Raw genomic sequence first — 24,851 nt, forward strand, 5'->3', positions numbered from 1 at the left:
GTTTTTTAGACTATGCAGTTGTTGACGTTCAGGACGTTCAACATGCGCTCTATCGTTACGATAGAGAGAGAGTGTATCACGGTTTCACTTTGCAGTAAGAGTAAATCGATTCTGACGTTTCGTTCATTCTTTCTTAGCTTAAATGTTTTAAATTCTAAATTAAAGGAACTTTTTATTTGGAAAACCTTTCAGTTTTTTCCTTTAGTCAAATAACATGTTTTTTTGACGATATATAATTGGGCTCTTCTCTTAGGTGCGAAATCAAGAGAGAAAGAGATAGAGACGGAGGGAGAGAGAGGAGAGAAAACGTTCCGTTCAAGCGGGTAATGTTGTTCTCGTGTTACTCTCCTCCCTAGTCGCTGTACGGGGAAGAAGGTAAAACGTTTCTAGGGTTTTATTCTTGTCCCCAGGCTATGTGCGGTGAGAGATTGTAAACGTAGTTTATTTGAACTAGTGTTTAGTCTCTTTCCCAGCCACTGAATTTTTTATCTTTATATATGTTTTCTGTTTTTTGCTAGTATTAATGAGCTGCATTATACGACTGATTTCGCAATTACTACCTTTTAATGAAGGGTAGAATTGCGTGTTTCAGGTAGAAATCAGTAAAAGTTTCGATTTCAGTGAAATAAGTGCAAAACAGAAATTCGAAGTGATAGAGTGATATGCGCAAAGTGTAACAGTGTTGCGTCCGAGGGTTCGTCTGTTCGTGCCTGTCGTTCACCTAGTCCGGGACCTCTTGCAAGCTCCCAAGCCCAGGGGAGAAGTAATGTCGAACGACTTATGGGTTCGTCAGGCCTTGATCAACGAATAGACGTTTCCCTCCGTGGTTTCGGGCGTATCCACCCAAGATCGCCCCACCCACACAAAGACGAGAGAGCCCATTTATTTCTCGTCTGCGGAAGAGGTTTCTCGTAAGAAACCATGGACCAAGGTCTCGCAGCTTATTAAGCGCAAGTCGGTCCCTTCCGCGCAAGTCCAACGGCCCAGTTGTAGCCACTGGGTCAGTTCGGACTCGCTGCAGTCTTCCGACGACTGCTCACCTCCTAAGAGAGGCAAAGCGGTACCGCATCAGGCAGTCACACCGTCTGTTGCCGCACCTGCTCCTGTAGACCCTAAGTGGTCTTTGCTGCAGACCATGCAGTCTCAGTTAACGTCATTGATGCGGGACTTTCGTGCGGAGAAGGTTGACACTGCACCAACCTCTAGCCTACAACCAACACGGTTGTGCGTCCTGTGGACGCTGAGGCGACCTTCTGCCGCACTCCAGCTGAGAGAGTCCCGCCACCCATGCGTTCCAGTGTACCCTGCCAGCCGCATGTTGACGTTCAGTAACGCACGGAACCTTCCGTTGACGTTCGCGAGGTACAACAACAGTCTAAGTTGTTTTGTTTTGACGCGGTGCGTCAACCTCCGCATTCTAGAGTTGTTTTGACTGCTCAGTATAGACAGTCAAAGCAGTCTCGAGTGAACACTGTATGTCCTCACGCACCTGTTGTGGTTGACAGTTCAGTTGTTGACAGTTCACAGACTGTTAAGCAGTTACATGACGTTGCCTTATGGTCTGCTACTAATGCACCAGTGAGAGACTCACTGAGATAACCTAGCTTTTATCGGACAAGGTTCCTGTAGATGAGAAAGTGCTGTTCTCCCTCCTACTGATATTGCCTTGAGGACTCTGTCATTTGGAGAGGAGCCTTAAGCTGCTTAGCCTCCTATGGACTTTAATTAAATCATGATGATTTTTTAAGGATCTTCGTCCGGATCTTGTAACTGCTGCTCCTCATTCGCCTAAACGTCAGAACTTACACTAGGCCTAGCTACTTCGAAGCCATTGTTTTTAAGCTAGTGCTCTCTCGCTCTCCTAGAGAGCGTTACGTTGGCTAGGCGACTGGTTTTTGCACCAGGAGGAGTTTTAGGGATACAGCCTTTGATTTCCCTTCTTTTAAACTGGCTTATAGAGCGAGAGTCTGATAGGACACGAGAGAAGTTCTCGGCTTGGGAGTTCATGCCTCTGCCCAGATAGACTTCTCATTTCTGGTAGACTCGCCCTGGCGCCTAGCCAGGAGACGCTCCAAGTTGTTTACAGGACAACTTCTCAGCTTTTGTCAAGCCTTTGAAGTTTTGCTGTACTATTATGTCACACATAACTAGGCTTTCAGGGATGGTAAACGGTTCCGCTTCAGTCGCTAACCCCGTCTGTTGCCACACCTGTGCTCCCGTAGACCCTAACTGGGCTTTGCTGCAAGCCATGCAGTCCAAGCTTGCGTCCTTGATAGAGGACTTAAATGCGGAGAAGAACCTTCTGGCCAACAACCTTCCAACCGGTCGGTTGTGCGCCCTGTTGACGCTGAGGTAACCTACTCGCGTCTGCCAGTTGAGGTGGTTCCTCCTTCTGGCCAACAACCTTCCAGCCGGTCGGTTGTGCGCCCTGTTGACGCTGAGGTAACCTACTCGCGTCTGCCAGTTGAGGTGGTTCCTCCTTCTGGCCAACAACCTTCCAACCGGTCGGTTGTGCGCCCTGTTGACGCTGAGGTAACCTACTCGCGTCTGCCAGTGGAGGTGGTTCCTCCACCGATGCGACCCAGTGTGGGTTGCCAGTCGCACGTTGACGTTAAGCGACGCTCGGAGGTGGTTGTTGACGTTCAGGACGTTCAACAACCAGCAGAGGTGACTTGTTGTGACGCAGTGCGTCAACCTCAGCAACCCGGTAGGGTGTTGACTGCACAACCCAGACAGTCTAGACAGTTTCGGGTTGACGCTGTACTTCCTCGCGCACCCATGGTTGTTGACAGTTCACAGACTGTGCAGCAGTGCCATGATATTGCGTCCGGCTCCGTCACGCATCCACCAGTGCGACCGGATTCAGCGAGTCAGACGTTGCCCACTCCGTTGCCGTTTCCTCATCAGTTTCGGATGAGGAACCCTCTGATGAGGACGTTGCTGAACAAGACGATCAGCGCCCACCCCTGCTATCCATCCAGAAGATGCTGAAGAAGGAACGCTGCCCAGTCAGGCTGTGGATGAGTCTGGTAGGGACACTGTCATCCGTGGATCAATTTGTGTCACTAGGAAGACTACACCTCCGTCCTCTTCTATACCATCTAGCTTTTCACTGGAAAAAGGACAAGACGCTAGAAGCGGTCTCGATCCCGGTTTCCAGAAAGATAAAGTCTTGTCTGACTTGGTGAAAGGACTATATCAACCTTAGCGAGGGTCTTCCCCTGACTGTTCAGACTCCCAACCACGTTCTCTTCTCGGACGCATCGGACGTAGGCTGGGGTGCGACATTAGATGGTAGGGAATGCTCGGGATTATGGAACTCTAGTCAAAGGACAATGCATTTCAACTGCAAGGAGCTACTGGCAGTACGTCTGACCTGGAAAAGCTTCAGGTCTCTCCTTCAAGGCAAAGTGGTGGAGGTGAACTCGGACAACACCACGGCTTTGGCGTACATCTCCAAGCAAGGAGGGATCTACTCTCTGACATTGTACGAGATCGCAAGGGACCTCCTCACCTGGTCAAAAAGTCTAGACATATCACTAGTAACGAGGTTCATCCAAGGCAACTTGAATGTCATGGCAGATTGTCTCAGTCGGAAGGGACAAATAATTCCAACAGAATGGACCCTCCACAATGATGTATGCAAGAGACTTTGGGCCACCTGGGGCCAGCCAACCATAGATCTCTTCGCAACCTCAATGACCAAGAGGCTCCCAATATTTTGCTCACCAATCCCGGACCCTGCAGCAGTTCATATAGATGCCTTTCTACTAGATTGGTCACATCTAGATCTATATGCATTCCCTCCGTTCAAGATTGTCAACAAGGTACTGCAGAAGTTCGCCTCTCACGAAGGGACAAGGTTGACGCTAGTTGCTTCCCTCTGGCCCGCGAGAGAATGGTTCACCAAGGTACTTCGATGGCTAGTAGACGTTCCCAGAACACTTTCCCTAAGGGTGGACCTTCTACGTCAGCCACGCGTAAAGAAGGTACACCAAGGCCTCCACGCTCTTCGTCTGATTGCCTTCAGACTATCGAAAGACTCTCGAGAGCTAGAGACTTTTCGAAGGAGGCAGCCAAAGCGATTGCTAGAGCAAGGAGAACATCCACCCTTAGAGTCTACCAATCGAAGTGGGAAATCTTCCGAAACTGGTGCAAGTCAGTATCCGTATCCTCGACCAGTACCTCTGTAACTCAAATAGCTGACTTTCTCTTATATCTGAGGAAAGAACGATCTCTTTCAGCTCCCACTATCAAGGGTTACAGAAGCATGTTGGCATCAGTCTTCCGTCACAGAGGCTTAGATCTTTCCAACAATAAAGATCTACAGGACCTCCTTAAGTCTTTTGAGACCACGAAGGAGCGTCGTTTGGTTACACCTGGTTGGAATTTAGACGTGGTACTAAGATTCCTTATGTCAGACAGGTTCGAACCGCTACAATCAGCCTCCCTGAAAGATCTCACCTTAAAGACTTTTCCTGGTATGCTTAGCCACAGCTAAAAGAGTCAGTGAGATTCATGCCTTCAGCAAGAACATCGGATTCTCATCCGAAACGGCTACATGTTCTACAACTTGGTTTTCTAGCTAAACACGAGCTGCCTTCTCGGCCTTGACCAATATCGTTCGATATTCCGAACTTATCGTATGGTTGGAAATGAACTAGAAAGAGTCTTATGTCCTGTAAGAGCTCTTAAGTTCTATTTAAAAACCTTTACGAGGCCCGTCTGAAGCTTTATGGTGTTCAGTTAAGAATCCATCTTTGCCTATGTCAAAGAATGCTTTATCCTTTTTATCAGACTGTTAATACGAGAAGCTCATTCCCATCTGAATGAGGAAGACCAAGCTTTGCTAAAGGTAAGGACACACGAAGTTAGAGCTGTCGCAACTTCCGTGGCCTTTAAACAAAATAGATCTCTGCAAAGTATAATCGACGCAACCTATTGGAAAAGCAAATCAGTGTTCGCGTCTTTTTATCTTAAAGATGTCCAGTCTCTTTACGAGAACTGCTACACTCTGGGACCATTCGTAGCAACGAGTGCAGTAGTGGGTGAGGGCTCAACCACTACAATTCCCTAATTCCATAACCTTTTTAATCTTTCTCTTGATATGTTTTATTATTGTTTTTGGGTTGTCCGGAAGGCTAAGAAGCCTTTCGCATCCTACTTGATTTGGCGGGTGGTCAAAGTCATTTCTTGAGAAGCGCCTAGATTAGAGGTTTTGATGAGGTCCTGTTGTATGGGTTGCAACCCTTGATACTTCAGATCCTAGGGGTCGCTCAGCATCCTAAGAGGATCGCGAGGCTCCGTAAGGAAGACGTACTTAAAAAGGCAGAGTAATTGTTCAAGTCGACTTCCTTACCAGGTACATATTTATTTTATGTTTGTTATTTTGAATAACTGCTAAAATGAAATACAAAATACTTAGCTCATAATAATGTAAACATGTAATGCTGGTCTCTACCCACCCCCCTGGGTGTGAATCAGCTTATATGATCACCGGCTAAGTTTAATATTGAAAAATGTTATTTTTATTAATAAAATAAATTTTTGAATATACTTACCCGGTGATCATATATTAAAGGACCCTCCCTTCCTCCCCAATAGAGACCCAGTGGACCGAGGAGAAAATTGGTTCTTTGTTTACTTGGAGTACTAAGTACCTGCTCGACAGATGGCGCTGTTGATGTACACCCCCACCTGCATAGCGATCGCTGGCGTATTTTGACCGTAGGTTTTTCTGTTGAGCAACAGAGTTGCAGCTTATATGATCACCGGGTAAGTATATTCAAAAATTTATTTTATTAATAAAAATAACATATTTCAGATATATTTGATTAAAAGCTTATAATGAACTTCTGTAATATAACAATATCATTATTTTATGCAGTAAGCAAGACCACATTTGCAATATGAAACGGGACTATTTCTCGACCTTTACAGCTGAAAATCGTAGACATGAGTTTAAGGTGAAGAATACCCCAGGCTAGAATTTAACAAAATATGACTTTCAAACAGCTACTTGGGACCTATATAGTTTGTAAGTAGTTTCTGTATTGGAAGTAACTTAACCCTTTAACCCCCAGGCTATTTGGAAATTTCCAACCCTTAACCCCCAGGGGGTTATTTTTTTCCCAGCACATTTTGCAGTATATTTTTTTAGATTGCTCTAACAGCCTTAGTTTTTCTCATAGAGAGGTCAGGTTGGTCTCATTCTCTTGGAAAATGCCTGAATTTTTCCAATAAATTGTCAAAAATATGGAAAAAAAAATTTTTATAGCATTTTTTTGCAAGGACATACTGGTACATCCATGGGGGTAAAGGGATGGCTTTTGTGAAACGTACCAGTACGTCCTTTGGGGTAAGAGGGTTAACCTTTTTGGCATCCATTTAGTACTGTAACCTTCAGTTTTGATTTTGTTAATACTCATTATCTTTTCCAGTTGATAGCTATGTGATGCTATATGAGATATTTAGCCACACTGCAAAGACTTTAGTGCCTTCCTGTTTGTTGTCTTCCTGTTTGTTGTCTTCCTGTTTGTTGTCTTCACCGGGATTGCCGTGTTATGTCAATACAGTAGATAAAAGTAAATACAGATGTATGCGTACACATGAAAAATGTCAAAGAAACTTCATTTAGAAATAAGAATGTATCTCTCTCTCTCTCTCTCTCTCTCTCTCTCTCTCTCTCTCTCTCTCTCTCTCTCTCTCTCTCTCTCTACCTCCAGCAAGATGAGGCTATGAGTACTAAGGACAATAAAAAAAATGCATTCTATTGAGGTTGTAAGTTTGTCAAATTATGTATCACGATGAAAGTACAGTATATAGGAGAATTTGAAAAATAAAAACAGCTACATTACAAACCGATAGAAGCGCGAGCAGTTATCAGCACTGGCAAAAAAGCCAGCCCTGTGACACTCATGGGCTGTTTGTCGTATGAGGATGGGCTTCGATTTCTTGTCGTGAAAAGTGTTGCTGTGACCTGGAATAGCTTTTAAAGGCAGTTTGTTTGTAAATTTATTACTGTATTTCATTATTAGGTATGTAAGTAAGATATACCTTGGAGCAATCCCTATAATATAGCTAATTATAGCACTCAATGCTAGTTGTAGATTATTGAAACATATATCATTTCATCAGTTGAGAAATTGCAATTGTATTAATTGTATTTTATATTAAAGCTCATTTGTAGATATGGTTTGTTATCTATGATAGATTCATTAGCATTTTATATTATATGAAAAAAGTTATGCTACACATGCACCAAATTTAATTTTGTGATATATTGATTACTGGTATTTTATTTCTGAAGACTACAGTATTTATTTTATACTCCAGCAGAGATATAATTTTCTTGCAGCTGTATTTTGTCATTGATGCCTGATAAGCATGTGAAATGGGTTAAGAATATTGAAGGAACTCGAAGAATGGTTTGTTCGAACTGAATTTTAGTGCGTAGCATATAATGCAATGTAGAATAGGAAATGAATACTGTAGTCATCTCAACTTAAGTGCATGGATGTTGGCCCTAGAGATAAATATATCCATCCATTGAATGAAGGATGCAAAAGAATTTCAAATATAGCATTTCAAAGCATATTTCTTTATGCTATGATTAGTTATTTTGTTATAAATTCATACAAGTGATGAAGGTTGTAAATGCAGTACAGTACCTGTATGTGACTTCATATTTTTATTATTTTGTTTTATTTATTAATTTTTGGTAATAACAGAAGCTCGGAGGCTTTGAATTGTGGCCAAAACATAATAACGATTATAAAGTCAGATCAGAATCTCAACAGTGATTTAGATGTACAGAGGTATATTACTTTCAAACTGACTTATTGTACTGTCATTTTGAATCTACAAGAGAGAGAGAGAGAGAGAGAGAGAGAGAGAGAGAGAGAGAGAGAGAGAGAGAGAGAGAGAGAGAGAGAGAGACAGAGAGAGAGAGAGAGAGAGAGAGAGAGAGAGACAGAGAGAGAAATATATACTGTATATGAAGAATGCGTTGAGAGAAACACAGTGCATAAATGATTTAAATGCATCATGAGAAAGTACAGTAGTTAATTCATATTAGGGTATCTAGTTTTGGCGGTATTGGAGGGTGATTAATTTTAATGTTATATTATAATATACTTAACTTATGCGATGTTGATGTTCCACAAAACTTTTTCTCAAATGCATCCTATATTCTTACCTGGATACAGGGAGCTACGTTGATTCTCTCTGTCTGTAATTGGTACAGCGAGCATCAGGGTGGCCACACATGCCATCAGGAAGGGGATTGTTATCTGAAAGAATTTTGTCATCTTTCAATATGAAGTGAAAAAAGTATTCCTACACTGACTATAGTCCATTTCTTTTAGCGATGCATATTTGCACCGACTCACGGCGGTGCCCTTTTAGCTCGGAAAAGTTTCCGGATTGCTGATTGGTTGGACAAGATAATTCTAACCAATCAGTGATCAGGAAACTTTTCCAAGCTAAAAGGGCACCGCCGCGAGTCGGTGCAAATATGCATCGCTAAAACTAACCAATCAGCGATCCGGAAACGTTTCCGAGCTAAAAGGGCACCGCCGCGAGTCGGTGCAAATATGCATCGCTAAAAGAAATGGACTATAGTATACTTTTTGGTAGAAAACTTAAACTTAATATACAGGTTGTGCATTCTAAGCTCATATGGGTGTAATTTTTTTCTGTGTAAATACAGTAAGTCTGCTTGATAAGAAATTTCAACTTAGGAACTTCCAAAGATAAAAACCTATGTACATGAGTAAAAGCCCATGAAATAATTATATTATATGGAAATATGTGTAAGATTTCATGATACCTAGGTAGGCTTGTTTATTAGTGCTAGCAAGATCTGCTAACTAGAAACGATGGAGAGTAGGAGGGGGTTAGAGTTCATGCATTGGATGTATGAATTAACTTGAACTTTAGAAGAGATTTTCAACTTTAAAACAACCTACTAGTGAAATGCATCTCGTTTGTATGACGGGGACTTACTGTGATAAATAGATTATGATTCGAACCGAACTTATTTGTCTGCAGGTGTGTACATGTACAGTATTCCTCTTGGTCTCTTCACACCTTATATTCTAACTTCTATAATTAGGGCTCTATACCAGCTGTGCGATAATTTGATCGAACTCCAATGCCTTTATTTGTCTTTGGGAGGAACCACGAAAATGTGGCCACTTTCCTCTTGTTAAGGGTAGAAGAGACTCTCTAGCTATGGTCAGCAGCTCTTTTAGGAGAAGGACAATCCAAAATCAAACCATTGTTCCCTAGTCTTGGGTAGTGCTGCAGCCTTTGTACCATGGTCTTCTACTGTCTTGGGTTAGAGTTCTCTTGCTTGAGGGTACACTTGGGCATGCTGTACTGTCTTGTTTCTCTTCCTCTTGTTTTGCTAGATTTTTATAGTTTATATAGGAGATATTTATTCTAATATTGTTGCTCCTCTTAAAAATTTTATTTTTCCTTGTTTCCTTTCCTCACTGGGCTATTTTCCCTGTTGGAGCCCCCTGGGTTATAGCATCCTGCTTTTCCAACTAGGGTTGTAGCTATGCAAGTGATAATGATAATAATAATATGGAAAGTAAATATAGGCTGAATGAGCAATGCAGCAAGTTTGAGTGTGTGCTTTTGATATAGAGAATTTTTCAATATTAATCTTACCCGATAATCATGTAGCTGTCAACTCTGTTGCCGACAGAAATCTACGGTCGGGATACGCCAGCGATCGCTATACAGGTGGGGGTGAACACCACAGCGCCATCTGTGGTCAGGTACTCCAGTACTTCTTGTCAACACCACCTCAATTTTTCCTCTGTCGTGCCTCCGGCTAGACCTACATGGATACGCTGTTGATTCTGGAGTTATTGCTCACGATTTGGTGATGTATTTGCTCTAGAGTTTAGCCTTCGCTATTCAGGAAGCTATATCATTAGCTTAGCAAGTTTTTGGAATTAATTTGATTTAATTTTTGATTTAATTTTGGTACGAAGAGAGTATGAACTCTCTTTCACTTTTAAATGGCCGACCCTTCCCTTAGACGGAAGTGTTGGTGTCGAAGAGAGTATAGACTCTCTTAATTTTGCTTAACAAAGTTATAGATTTATTTTATATCTCTCCGCCTTTTATAGGCCTCTTTGATTAACTTCCTTTTATTATAAACTTATTAAAATTAATTTTTATATTTGTTTATATTCGACCTTTCCTTATAGTAGGCGGTCTTTTCTTGGAACCGAAGTTAATTAACATTGAGCCCGTCATTTCGTTTTTACCTGTTAACATATTATGCTATTTTAATGTTTTTGAAAGAATTTCTTTGATAGTCTTGTACTGTTTTCAAAGTTGAACTAACGTTTTGTTTTGTCTCTGCAGTTGTTGACGTTCAGAACGTTCAACTTGCGCTCTATCGTTACGATAGAGAGAGAGTCTATCATGGTGTCACGTTGCAGTAAGAGTAAACCGATTCTAGCGTTTTGTTCATTCTTTCTTAGCTTAAATGGTTTTAATTCTAATAAAGGAACTTTTTATTTGGGAAATCTTTCAGTTTTTTCCTTTAACAATAATATGTTTTAACGATATATATAATTGGGCTCTTCTCTCAGGTGCTAAGTAAAGAGAGAGAGAGAGAGAGAGATAGAGACGGAGGGAGAGAGAGGAGGATAAACGTTTCGTTCAAGCGGGTAACGTTGTTATCGTTTTTGCTCTTCTCCCTAGTCTCTTTAGGGGAAGAAGGTAAACGTTTCTAGAGTTTTATTCTTGTTCTCAGGCTTTATGCGGTGAGAGATTTTAAACATAGTTTATTTGATCTAGTGTTTAGTCTCTTTTCCAGCCACTGAATTATTTATCTTTCATTATGTTTTTCTGTTACATTGTAATACTGTTTTCGCAATTACTAACTTTTAATGAAGGATAGAATTGCGTGTTTCAGGTACAAACCACTTAAAGTTTCGAGTTCAGTGAAATAAGTGCAAACAGAAAATCAAAAGTGATAAAGTGATAAGCGCAAAGTGTTACAGTGTTGCGTTCGAGGGTTCGTCTGTTCGTGCCAGTTGTTCGCCTAGTCTGGGACCTCTTACAAGCTCCCAAGCCCAGGGGAGAAGTAATGTCGAAGGACTTATGGGTTCAGCAGGCCTTGATCGACGAACAGACGTTTCCCTCCGTGGTTTCGGGTGTTACCAACTCACGTAGCCGACGTGATCACCCCACCCACACAAAGACGAGAGAGCCCTTTTATTCCTCGTCTGCGGAAGAGGTTTCTCGCAGAAACCATGGACCAAATCTTGCAGCTTTTAAGTGCAAGTCGGTCCCTTCCGCGCAAGTCCAACTCCTAGGTGGTGCCATTAGCACTGGGTCAGTTCGGACTTGCTGCAGTACGACAACTGCACACCTCCCAGAGAGGCAAGGTGGTATCGCAACAGACAGTAACTCCGTCTGTTGCCGCACCAGCTGTTTTAGACCCTCAGTTTCAACGGACAGTAGCTCCGTTTGTTGTTGTCTTTCTTAAACTCTAGTGGTCTATGCTGCTGACAATGCAGTCTCAGCTTGCGGTGTTGATGCAGGAGTTTCAGGCAGAGAAGGTTAGCACACCTCCTCCTGCGAGCGCTCATGAGGCAGCCGCCTCAACTCCACCTCTGCGCAGTCCACCCTGCCAGACGTATGATGTTGAGGTTCCTCAACCTACCTCCACGCGTGAGCTGCCGCATTGGGAGTTGCCAGATACCAGCGCTGTGCAGCAACCTCCACTCTCCTTGAGGCAGGAGCCTCTTGCTATGCGGCAACCTCCTCAACACTTGAGGCAGGAGCCTTATGCTTTGCAGCAACCTCCTCTACCCTTGAGGCAGGAGCTTCATGTGTTGCGACAACCTCCTCCATCCTCGAGGCAGCAACCTCTTGCGTTGCGGCAACCTCCACCATCTTTGAGGCAGCAACCTCAACTCTTGCGGCAGCCACCTCCACTCTTGAGCCAAGAACCTCAACTCTTGAGGCAAGAGCCTCAACTCTTGAGGAACCTCATGCTATGAGGCAGCCGCCTCAACGCATGCAGCAACCGCATTCTTCACAGCATGAGCCTCTCTCTGCGCAGCTACCTCCTCAACCCTTGAGGCAGACGCAACTCTTGAGGCAGGAACCTCACAGGAGCCTCATGCTATGCGGCATCCTCCTCAAACCATGAGGCAGGAGCCTCATGCTATGCGGCATCCTCCTCAACCCATGAGGCAGGAGCCTCATGCTATGCGACATCCTCCTCTACCCATGAGGCAGCCTCATGCTATGCGGCATCCTCCTCAACCCATGAGGCAGGAGCCTCATGCTATGCGGCATCCTCCTCAACCCATGAGGCAGGAGTCTCATGCTATGAGGAGCCTCATGCTATGAGGAGCCTCATGCTATGCGGCATCCTCCTCAAACCATGAGGCAGGAGCCTCATGCTATGCGGCAACCGCCTCAACCCATGAGGCAGGAGCCTCATTCTATGCGGCATCCTCCTCAACGCATGCGGCATAAGCCTCATCCCTTGCAGCTTGAGCCTCATCCCTTGCAGCTTGAGCCTCATCCCATGCAGCATGAGTCTCATACCATGCAGCATGAGCCTCATCCCATGCAGCATGAGCCTCATCCCATGCAGCATAAGCCGCACGCCATGCAACATGCTCTGCTTACCTTACAGCATGCTCTACATACAGCATGCTCTGCATACAGCATGCTCTGCATACCTTACCGCATGCTTCTCAGTCACACATCTTTGGTTGTTGCCAACTCACTAGACTGTCAAGCAGTTTCATAACGTTGCCTTCTAGTCTGCTGCTTTTGCACCAGTGAAACCCTCACTGAGAGAACTTAGCTTTTCTCGGATATGGTTCCTGTAGATGAGAAAGTGCTATTCTCCCTCCTTCTGATTTTCCCTTGAGGACTCTGTCATTTGGAGAGGAGCCTTTAGCTGCTTAGCCTCCTATGGACTTTTATTTAAGCATAGCATGCTTCCAGGGAGGGTAATGGTTCCACTTCAGTCGCTAACCCCGTCTGTTACCACACCTGCTCCCATAGACCTTGAGCTGTGTTGCAAGACATGCAGTCCAAGCTTAGTCCTTGTTAGAGGATTTTTTGTTTACGGAGTCAGTGTGTCACTGGGAAGACGTTCAACAACCAGCAGAAGTGACTTGTTGTGACGCAGTGCGGCAACCTCAGCAACCCGATAAGGAGTTGTCTGTACGACCCAGACAGTCTAGACAGCTTCGGGTTGTCACTGTACTTCCTCGCTTCCCCATGGTTGACAGTTCACAGACTGTGCAGCAGTACCATGATCTTGTGTCCGGCTCCGTCAGACGACTAGCTTTTAAGAGCTCCCACAAGTCGTCGCTGTCTGGAGATTCTCAGATGGACTATGGATCTGACCAAGGAACTGGGCCTCCTGGTCAATTTTGAGGAGTCCCAGCTCGTCCCATCCCAGACCATTGTCTACCTGGGTATGGATCTTCAGAGTCGAGCTTTTCGGGCTTTTCCGTCGGCCCCAAAGATATACTAAGCCCTAGATTGCATCCAGAGCATGCTGAGAAGGAACCGATGCTCAGTCAGGTAGTGGATGAGTCTAACAGGGACACTTTCATCGCTGGCCCTGTTCATCGAGTTAGGGAGACCCCACCTCCCCCCCTTCAGTATCATCTAGCGGCTCACTGGATAAAGGACATGACGCTAGAGACAATCTCAGTTCCTGTTTCCGAAGAGAGGAGGTCTACTCTCACGTGGTGAAAGAACAGCTTTCTTCTCAAGGAAGTCTACCTTTGGCTGTTCAGAAACCCGACCGCCGTCTCTTCTCTGACGCATCAGACACGGGCTGGGGTGCGACTTTGGACGGACAGGAATGCTCGGGAACATGGAATCAGGAGCTAAGGACACTTCACATCTATTGCAAGGAGCTGTTGGCGGTTCATCTGGCCTTGATAAACTTCAAGTCCCTCCAGCTTAACAAGGTGGTGGAGGTGGACTCTGACAACACCACAGCCTTGGCTTACATCTCCAAGCAGGGAGGGACTCATTCGTGGAAGTTGTTCTAGATCGCAAGGGACCTCCTCATCTGGTTAAAAGATCGAAAGCTCACGCTGGTAACGAGGTTCATTCAGGGCGATATGAATGTCATGGCAGATCGCCTTAGCCGGAAGGGTCAGGTCATCCCCACAGAGTGGACCCTTCACAAGAATGTTTGCAGCAGACTTTGGGCCCTGTGGGGTCAGCCAACCATAGATCTGTTCGCTACCTCGATAACCTAGAGGCTCCCGTTGTATTGTTCTCCGATTCCAGACCCAGCAGCAGTTCACGTGGATGCTTTTCTGCTGGATTGGTCCCATCTCGACCTGTATGCATTCCCGCCATTCAAGACTGTCAACAGGGTACTTCAGAAGTTCGCCTCTCGCAAAGGGACACGGCTGACGTTGGTTGGCTCCGCTCTGGCCCGCGAGAGAATGGTTCATAGAGGTACTGCAATGGCTGGTCGACATTCCCAGGACTCTTCCTCTAGGAGTGGACCTTCTACGTCTACCTCACGTAAAGAAGGTACATCCAAACCTCCACGCTCTTCGTCTGACTGCCTTCAGACTTTCGAAAGACTCTCAAGAGCTAGGGGCTTTTCGAAGGAGGCAGCCAGAGCGATTGCCAGAGCAAGGAGGACATCCACTCTCAGAGTCTATCAGTCTAAAGGGGAAGTCTTCCGAAGCTGGTACAAGGCCAATGCAGTTTCCTCATCCAGTACCACTGTAACCCAGATTGCTGACTTCCTGTTACATCTAAGGAACGTAAGATCCCTTTCAGCTCCTACGATTAAGGGTTACAGAAGTAAGTTGGCAGCGGTTTTCCGCCACAGAGGCTTGGATCTTTCCACCAACAAAGATCTACAGGACCTCCTTAGGTCTTTTAAGACCTCAAAGGAACGTCGGTTGTCCACTCCAGGCTGGAATCTAGACGTGGTCCTAAGGTTCCTTATGTCATCAAGATTTGAACCTCTCCAATCAGCCTCTTTTAAGGACCTCACATTAAAAACTCTTTTCCTCGTGTGCTTGACAACAGCTAAAAGAGTAAGTGAGATCCACGCCTTCAGCAGGAACATAGTTTTCACATCTGAAACGGCTACATGTTCCTTGCAGCTCGGTTTTTTGCTAAAACGAGCTTCCTTCACGTCCTTGGCCTAAGTCGTTCGAGATCCCAAGCCTGTCCAACTTGGTGGGGGACGAACTGGAGAGAGTACTTTGCCCAGTTAGAGCTCTTAGGTACCATCTAAAAAGGTCATAACCTTTACGAGGACAATCAGAAGCCTTATGGTGTGCTATCAAGAAGCCTTCTCTTCCAAGGTCTAAGAACTCAGTTTCTTACCTATTCAGGCTCCTGATTAGGGAAGCACATTCTCATCTGAAGGAAGAAGACCTTGCTTTGCTGAAGGTAAGGACACATGAAGTGAGAGCTGTGGCTACTTCAGTGGCCCTCAAACAGAACCGTTCTCTGCAGAGTGTTATGGATGCAACCTATTGGAGAAGCAAGTCAGTGTTCGCATCATTCTATCTCAAAGATGTCCAGTCTCTTTACGAGAACTGCTACACCCTGGGACCATTCGTAGCAACGAATGCAGTAGTAGGCGGGGGCTCAGCCACTACATTCCCATAATCCCATAACCTTTTTAACCTTTCTCTTGAATACTTTTTATGGGTTGTACGGTCGGCTAAGAAGCCTTCCACATCCTTGTTGATTTGGCGGGTGGTCAATTCTTTCTTGAGAAGCGCCGAGGTTAAAGGTTGTGATGAGGTCCTTTAGTATGGGTTCCAGCCCTTTATACTTCAGCACCTAAGAGTCGTTCAGCATCCTAAGAGGACCGCTACGCTCAGTAAGAAAGACGTACTTAATAAAGGCAGAGTAATGGTTCAAGTCGTCTTCCTTACCAGGTACTTATTTATTTTATGTTATTTTTGAATAACTAATAAAATAAAATACGGGATACTTAGCTTCTTTGTTAACAAGTATGCTGGTCTCCACCCACCACCCTGGGTGTGAATCAGCTACATGATTATCGGGTAAGATTAATATTGAAAAATGTTATTTTCATTAGTAAAATAAATTTTTGAATATACTTACCCGATAATCATGATTTAATTGACCCACCCTTCCTCCCCATAGAGAACCAGTGGACCGAGGAAAAAATTGAGGTGGTGTTGACAAGAAGTACTGGAGTACCTGACCACAGATGGCGCTGTGGTGTTCACCCCCACCTGTATAGCGATCGCTGGTGTATCCCGACCGTAGATTTCTGTCGGCAACAGAGTTGACAGCTACATGATTATCGGGTAAGTATATTCAAAAATTTATTTTACTAATGAAAATAACATTTTATTTAGAAAGTGGTTAGACTGTTCTGTAGGATAAGCAACTAGACTTATTGTCCTTGGGTTATTTTATGTTTTGGATTTACAAATGCACACTGCATTAGGTTTGAGAAGTGGCAATACGAGAATTGGGCATTAGAACCAAGGTATTCCTGTAGAGTAGCCCTTTTTGCTTATAACTTTCCCAGAGTTTTCCATCATTCAATTATTTAATGGGCCCAAATTTATTCTAAAAACATTGAAGTTCACTATCATGAGCTGGCCCTTCAGTCCAATGCTATGAGAGTCGAAGTATTTCAAATAAGTGTCAGTTTAACTCGTACTTATAAATAATAACATCCAGTTCTCGCAGTGACAAGTGACATTAAATTTACTCTACTAATTTTATTAGCTCTTGATATTGATATATTCCTCTTGGAATTATTTATCCAGCTTTTATTGATTGCTACTATTGTTAAAACGGTAACTGGATTAAGTTTTATGATACTTTCGGCAATGTTTGATTCTATTTTAAAACATTGTTCAAGTAGTGTATATTTTTGTTTTCTCTTTTTCAGGTACGTGAAGTTGTTTGTCTGTTGTCATTCTGTTGGTATCCGTGAACAAGGTAAGTAAATAGTTTTGAAGTCTGGTTGTACCTTTAGACTTTCATCTTTCTTCCCAGGAAAAGATCTTTGATAGTGGTTGTTTCCATGTTTATGGAATACGAACTCTCTCTCTCTCTCTCTCTCTCTCTCTCTCTCTCTCTCTCTCTCTCTCTCTCTCTCTCTCTCTCTCTCTCTCTCTCTCTCTCTCAAAAAGTTATTGAAAGGGTTTAGAAACTTAATAAACTGTTTGTTAATTGATCATTGCTCTAAATTTGTAGGACTTCAACAACCCTTTTTAAATTTAGGTATTGGTTTTATAAGACATGGTTGGATTGACTTCTTTTTTTTAATATCATAAACTCTGGATTCAAAAGAACATTTAGTGGTAGGATAAACATATCAATCTTAAAGTTGTTATGGCTGGAAAAGCACCAAAATTTAAGTTTCATCGTTTTTTGTGAGCGTAAAACCAAATGTTCTAACAAGAGACAATAGGAATTTATTTTACATTGTAATTTGATTTGTAAGGTATTTTCTTGATGAGAGAGAGAGAGAGAGAGAGAGAGAGAGGGAGAGAGAGAGAGAGAGAGAGAGAGAGAGAGAGAGAAATATGATATTTGATATAGTTTTCAATTGACTGAAAATGTAACATGTTTTTTCCCTCTATCTAATTACTGTAAAGTATTTATTTTGGCTGGTTTTTATTTCGTTAGTGACCTCATGAAAAAGTAGTTCTGTTGTTTAGGGAAATGGTTTAATCTGGAAGCAACTTGGGTATATTTGTGCGTGTTTATTCCTCACTAAATTTATTCGGGACGCTTTCAAATAAATGCCATGGGATAGTCCATACAAGTAAAATTCAATATCCTTTGGTAACAATTTACACCCAAATGTACCTCTCTAGCTTGATTTTTGGTAACAGTTGTCTTCAGTACTTTCGTAACATATACAAAGCGAACAGTTCATTTCAACATTTGTAATCTTTTTCTTATCATTGGCATTTAACATGTATGAATCAACCACTTTCCTGTTTTCACCATCCATATTAACATTCTTTGTTACTTATTGGTTTCCATTTACTCTCATAACTTTACTTTTGCTCAACTTTCAAAAATGATACTTGTACTATACTCAATTCTTTTTAGTGCAGCAGATTTGCACCGACTCGCAGCGGTGCCCTTTTAGCTCGGAAAAGCTTCCTGCTATCTGATTGGTTAGAATTATCTTGTCCAATCAATCAGCGATCAGGAAACTTTTCCAAGCTGAAAGGGCACCCCTGCGAGTCGGTGTAAATCTGCCTCACTAAACAGAATTGACTATAGTTACTTCAGTTTATCTTCATTGTTCCTAATTAGCACATTACCATACACAAACTTCAACCATTCCACACTACATTCACGATTTTAAACTCAGACCTTTCACGTCATTCCATCTGTGGAGAAGTTGAACATCCTTGGAGATGAAGTGTATTTTTGTCATGAAACCACCTTCATCCCGAATCAGTTACTCTAGCACGATTTGATTCCATCGTAAAATTTTAAATCCCTTTAAAGCGCATATTTCTCTTGTACGTTCACTCTTCATGTTGCATTCTATTTGTTATTTTTCAATATTAATCTTACCCGATGATCATGTAGCTGTCAACTCTGTTGCCCGACAGAAATCTAAGGTCGGGATACGCCAGCGATCGCTATACAGGTGGGGGTGTACACAACAGCGCCATCTGTGAGCAGGTACTCAAGTACTTCTTGTCAACAAGAACTCAATTTTTCCTCTGTCGTGCCACCGGCAAGACCTACTAATACGCCGTCCCTAACTGGATTTGTTTTCACAACTTTTTGGTGAAGTACACTATTCCAGTTTTGAGCTTTCGCTATGCAGGGGTTTTATCTTCATTTCAAAACTTGAACTCGTTTTGGATAGATTTAATTATGATGACGAAGAGAGTATGGACTCTCTTTCACTTTTAAATGGCCGACCCTTCCTTTAGACGGAAGTGTTGGTGACGAAGAGAGTATAGACTCTCTTTCACTTTTAAATGACCGACCCTTCCCTTAGACGGAAGTGTGTTTAGGTTTTTGGTAATTTTGCTTAACAAAGTTATAGATTTATTTTATATCTCTCCGCCATTTATAGGCCTCTTCGATTAACTTTCCATTTATTATAAACTTATAAAATTAATTTTTATGTTTGTTTATATGCGACCTTTCCTAATAGTAGGCGGTCCTTACTTGGAACCGAAGTTAATTAACATTGAGCCCGTCATATCGTATTTCCTTTTAAGAATTTATGCTATTTTAATTTTAATGTTTTTGAAAGAATTTCTTTGATAGTCTCGAACTGTTTTCAAAGATGAACTAACGTTTAGTTTAGTCTCCGCAGTTGTTGACGTTCAGAACGTTCAACATGCGCTCTATCGTTACGATAGAGAGAGAGTTTTTCACGGTTTCACGTTGCAGTAAGAGTAAACCGATTCTAGTGTTTCGTTCATTCTTTCTTAGCTTAAATGGTTTTAATTCTAATAAAGGAACTTTTTATTTGGGAAACCTTTCAGTTTTTTTCCTTTAACAAATATATGTTTTAACGATATATAATTGGGCTCATCTCTCAGGTTCTAAGTCAAGAGAGAGATAGAGACGGAGGGAGAGAGAGGAGAATAAATGTTTCGTTCAAGCGGGTAACGTTGTTCTCGTTTTTTTACTCTTCTCCCTAGTCGCTATTGGGGAAGAAGGTAAAACGTTTCTAGAGTTTTATTCTTGTTCCCAGGCTTTATGCGGTGAGAGATTTTAAACGTAGTTTATTTGATCTAGTTTTTAGTCTCTTTTCCAGCCACTGAATTCTTTATCTTTCATTATGTTTTTCTGTTACATTGTAAAACTGTTTTCGCAATTACTACCTTTTAAGGAAGGATAGGATTGCGTGTTTCAGGTACAAATCACTTAAAGTTTCGAGTTCAGTGAAATAAGTGCAAACAGAAAATCAAAAGTGATAAAGTGATATGCGCAAAGTGTTACAGTGTTGCGTTCGAGGGTTCGTCTGTTCGTGCCAGTTGTTCACCTAGTCCGGGACCTCTTACAAGCTCCCAAGCCCAGGGGAGAAGTAATGTCGAACGACTTATGGGTTCCACAGGCCTTGATCGACGAACAGACGTTTTTCCCTCCGTGGTTTTGGGCGTATCTACACACGTTTGCCGACGTGAGATCGCCCCACCCACACAAAGACGAGAGAGCCCATTTATTCCTTGTCTGCGGAAGAGGTTTCTTGCAGAAACCATGGACCAAATCTTGCAACTTTTAAGTGCAAGTCGGTCCCTTCCGCGCAAGTCCAACGGCCTAGGTGTAGCCACTGGGTCAGTTCGGACTCGCTCCAGTCATCCGACGACCAAGAGAGGCAAGGTGGTACCGCAACAGGCAGTAACTCCGTCTGTTGCCGCACCAGCTGTTTTAGACCCTCAGTCACAACGGACAGTAGCTCCGTTTGTTGCCGTCTTTCATAGACCCTAGTGGTCCATGCTGCAGACTATACAGTCTCAGCTTGCTCCTTTATGCAGGAGTATCGTGCTGGAAGGTTGACAATGAACCTGGTAATCTACAACCTTCCACGGTTGTGCGCTCAGCAGATACTGCGGCTGCCTGCTCCCACACTCCACCTGTGAGAGCTCCACCTCCGATGCGCAGTCGACCCTGCCAGACGCATGTTCATGCTGCACCCTCCATTGACATGCGTAAGCTACCGCATCAGCAGTGGGAAGGTGCTGTAGAGCTGCCGTGTTTTGACACAATGCGGCATGCTCCGCAACCCATGCGGCATGCTCCGCAACCCATGCGGCATGCTCCGCATCCCATACGGCATGCTCCGCAACCCACGGCAGTCCCTCCCACGCACCAACACTCTACTTTTGTTGTTGCCAGCTCCCACACTCCGACTGCGGAGAAGGTTGACGATGCACCCGTGGGCCTACACCTACCACGGTTGTGCGCCCGGCATGGCTTCCTGCTCCCACACTCTTGTGGTGAGAGCTCCTCCACCCATGCACAGTCAACCCTGCCAGATGTATGATGACTCCCACAGACACACGGAGCACTCCGTTGCCGTGCGTGAGCTACCACAAGCTGCCGTGTTTTGACACGGTGTGTCAGCCTCCGCAACACACTGTGGTTACCGCCACTTGCCCGCAGCAAACTAGTCAGTCAGGAGTTGAGGCTTCCCCACACAACTTTGGTTGTTGCCAACTCACAGACTTTCAAACAGTTACATGACGTTGCCTTCTGGTCTGCTACTAATACACCAGTGCTGTATGTCCTCACGCTCCTGTTGTGGTTGACAGTTCAGATTTTGACAGTTCACAGACTGTCAAGCAGTTTCATAACGTTGCCTTCTGGTCTGCTGCTTTTGCACCAGCGAAACCCTCACTGAGATAACCTAGCTTTTCTCGGACATGGTTCCTGTAGATGAGAAAGTGCTGTTCTCCCTCCTTCTGATATTCCCTTGAGGACTCTGTCATTTGGAGAGGAGCCTTAAGCTGCTTAGCCTCCTATGGACTTTAATTAAAGCATAACATGCTTCCAGGGAGGGTAAATGGTTCCGCTTCAGTCGCTAACCCTGTCTGTTGCCACACCTGCTCCCATAGACCTTGAGCTTTGTTGCAAGACATGCAGTCCAAGCTTAGTCCTTGATAGAGGATTTTTTACGGAGAAGAACCTTCTTGCCAACGACCTTCCTACCGGTTGGTTGTACGCCCTGTTGACGCTGAGGTATCCTACTCACGTCCGCCAGTTGAGATGGTTCCTCCACCGGTGCGACCCAGTGTGGGTTGCCAGTCGCACGTTGACGTTAAGCTACTCTCGGAGGTGGTTGTGGACGTTCAGTGTGTCACTGGGAAGACGTTCAACAACCAGCAGAGGTGACTTGTTGTGACGCAGTGCGGCAACCTCAGCAACCCGATAAGGGGTTGTCTGCACTACCCAGACAGTCTAGACAGTTTCGGGTTGTCGCTGTACTTCCTCGCATCCCCATGGTTGACAGTTCACAGACTGTGCAGCAGTACCATGATCTTGTGTCCGGCTCCGTCACGCATCCACCAGTGCGACCGGATTCAGCGAGTCAGACGTTGCCCACTCCGTTGCCGTTTCCTCATCAGTTTCGGATGAGGAACCCTCTGATGAGGACATGGCTGAACAAGACGATCAACCCCCAGCCCTGCTATCCATCCAGAAGATGCTGAAGAAGGAATACGGCCCTGTCAGGCTGTGGATGAGTCTGGTTAGGACACTGTCATCCGTGGTTCAATTGGTGTCACTTGGAAGACTACACCTCCGTCCTCTTCGGTTTCATCTAGCTCTTCACTGGAAAAGGACAAGACGCTAGAAGCAGTCTCGATCCCGGTTTCCGGAAGATAAGTCTGGTCTAACCTGATGAAAGGACTTTATCAACCTTTTATAGGGTCTTCCTCTGACTGTTCAGACTCCCAACCACGTTCTCTTCTCAGACGCATCGGACGTAGGCTGGGGTGCGACCTTAGGCGGTAGGGAATGCTCGGGATTATGGAACTCGAGTCAGAGGACAATGCATTTTAACTGCAAGAAGCTTCTGGCAGTACGTCTGACCTGGAAAAGCTTCAGGTCTCTCCTTCAAGACAAAGTAGTGGAGGTCAACACGGACAACTCCCTGCTTTGATGTTCATCTCCTAGCAAGGAGGGACCTACTCTCTGACATGGTGCGAGTTCGCTAGTGACCTCCTCTCCTGTTCAACAGGTCTAGACTTTTCACTAGTAACAAGTTTCTTCCAAGGCAACTTGAATGTCTTAGCAGATTGTCTCAGTAGGAAGGGACAATAATTCCAACATATTGGACCCTCCACAGAGATGTATGCAAGAGACTTTGGGTCACCTGGGGCCAGCCAACCATAGATCTCTTCGCAACCTCGATGTCCTAGAGGCTCTCAATACTTTGCTCACCTATCCCGGACCCAGCAGTGGTTCTTTTAGATGCCTTTCTACTAGATTAGTCTCATCTAAATCTATATGCATTCCCTCCGTTCTAGATTGTCAACAAGGTACTGCAGAAGTTCGCCTCTCACGATGGGACAAAGTTGACACTAGTTGCTTCCCTCTGGCCCGCAAGAGAATAACTTACCGAGGTACTTCGATGGCTAGTAGACGTTCCCAGAACTCTTCCCCTTAGGGTGGACCTGCTACGTCTGCCACGCGTAAGAAGGTACTCCAAGGCCTCCACGCTCTTCGTCTCACTGCCTTCAGAGTATCGAAAGACTCTCGAGAACTAGAGGTTTTTCGAAGGAGGCAACCAGAGCGATTGTTAGAGCAAGGAGAACATCCACCCTTAGAGTCTACCAATCGAAGTGGGAAATCTTCCTAAACTGGTGCAAGTCAGTATCCGTATCCTCGACCAGTACCTCTGTAACTCAAATAGCTGACTTCCTCTTATATCTGAGGAAAGAGCGATCTCTTTCAGCTCCCACTTTCAAGGGTTACAGAAGCATGTTGGCATCAGTCTTCCGTCACAGAGGCTTAGATCTTTCCAACAATAAAGATCTACAGGACCTCCTTAAGTCTTTTGAGACCACGAAGGAGCGTCGTTTGGTTACACCTGGTTGGAATTTAGACGTGGTTCTAAGATTCCTTATGTTAGACAGGTTCGAACCACTTCAATCAGCCTCCCTGAAAGATCTCACCTTTAAGACTCTTTTCCTGATATGCTTAACCACAGCTAAAAGAGTCAGTGAGATTCATGCCTTCAGCAAGAACATCGGATTTTCATCCGAAACGGCTACATGTTCTACATCTTGGTTTTCTAGCCAAACACGAGCTGCCTTCTCGGCCTTGACCAATATCGTTCGTTATTCCAAACTTATCGTATGGTTGGAAATGAACTAGAAAGAGTAACATGTCCTGTAAGAGCTCTTAAGTTCTATTTTTAAAACCTTTACGAGGCCCGTCTGAAGCTTTATGGTGTTCAGTTAAGAATTCATCTTTGCCTATGTCAGAGAATTCTTTATCCTATTATTTTCAGACTGTTAATACGAGAAGCTCATTCCCTTCTGAATGAGGAAGACCAAGCTTGGCTGAAGGTAAGGACACACGAAGTTAGAGCTGTCACAACTTCCGTGACCTTTAAACAAAATAGATCTCTGCAAAATATTTTCGACGCAACCTTTTGGAAAAGCTAATCAGTGTTCGCGTCTTTTATCTTAAGAATGTCCAGTCTCTTTACGAGAACTGCTACACTCTGGGACCATTCGTAGCAACGAGTGCAGTAGTGGTGGGGGCTCCACCACTACAATTCCCTAATTCCAGAACCTTTTTAATCTTTCTCTTGAAATATTTCTGGGTTGTCCGGAAGGCTAAGAAGCCTTCCGCATCCTGGTTGATTTGGCGGGTGGTCAAATTCTTTATTGAGAAGCGCCTAGATTAGAGGTTGTGATGAGGTCCTTTAGTATGGGTTGCAGCCCTTCATACTTCAGCACCTAGGAGTCGCTCAGCATCCTAAGAGGATCGCTAGGCTCAGTAAGGAAGACGTACTTAAAAAGGCAGAGTAATGGTTCAAGTCGACTTCCTTACCAGGTACTTATTTATTTTATGTTTGTTATTTTGAATAACTGCTAAAATAAGATACGGGATACTTAGCTTCTTATGTTAACATGTATGCTGGTCTCCACCCACCACCCTGGGTGTGAATCAGCTACATGATCATCGGATAAGATTAATATTGAAAAATGTCATTTTCCTTAGTAAAATAAATTTTTGAATATACTTACCCGATGATCATGAATTTAAGGACCCTCCCTTCCTCCCCATAGAGAACCAGTGGACCGAGGAGAAAATTGAGTTCTTGTTGACAAGAAGTACTTGAGTACCTGCTCACAGATGGC

At 44.0% G+C, this 24,851-nt stretch overlaps 2 protein-coding genes across 3 annotated transcripts in view; one reads left to right on the forward strand and one right to left on the reverse strand.

The window, feature by feature from the left end:
• c12.2 (von Willebrand factor A domain-containing protein c12.2) overlaps positions 1 to 24,851 on the forward strand; it is a 248,503-nt gene that overhangs the window by 26,524 nt on the left and 197,128 nt on the right. The window lies entirely within an intron of this gene.
• The window catches only part of LOC137630489 (uncharacterized), a 36,144-nt gene that overhangs the window by 3,084 nt on the left and 8,209 nt on the right, over positions 1 to 24,851 (reverse strand). The window contains exons 2-3 of the mRNA XM_068361988.1: positions 8,198 to 8,291; positions 6,862 to 6,988 (exon numbers count right to left, since the gene is read on the reverse strand). Coding sequence (XP_068218089.1) covers positions 6,862 to 6,988; positions 8,198 to 8,291 — 221 coding nt within the window. The remainder of the gene's footprint in view (positions 1 to 6,861; positions 6,989 to 8,197; positions 8,292 to 24,851) is intronic.

This window comes from Palaemon carinicauda, chromosome 38, assembly GCF_036898095.1.
Source record: "Palaemon carinicauda isolate YSFRI2023 chromosome 38, ASM3689809v2, whole genome shotgun sequence".
NCBI lineage: Eukaryota > Metazoa > Arthropoda > Malacostraca > Decapoda > Palaemonidae > Palaemon > Palaemon carinicauda.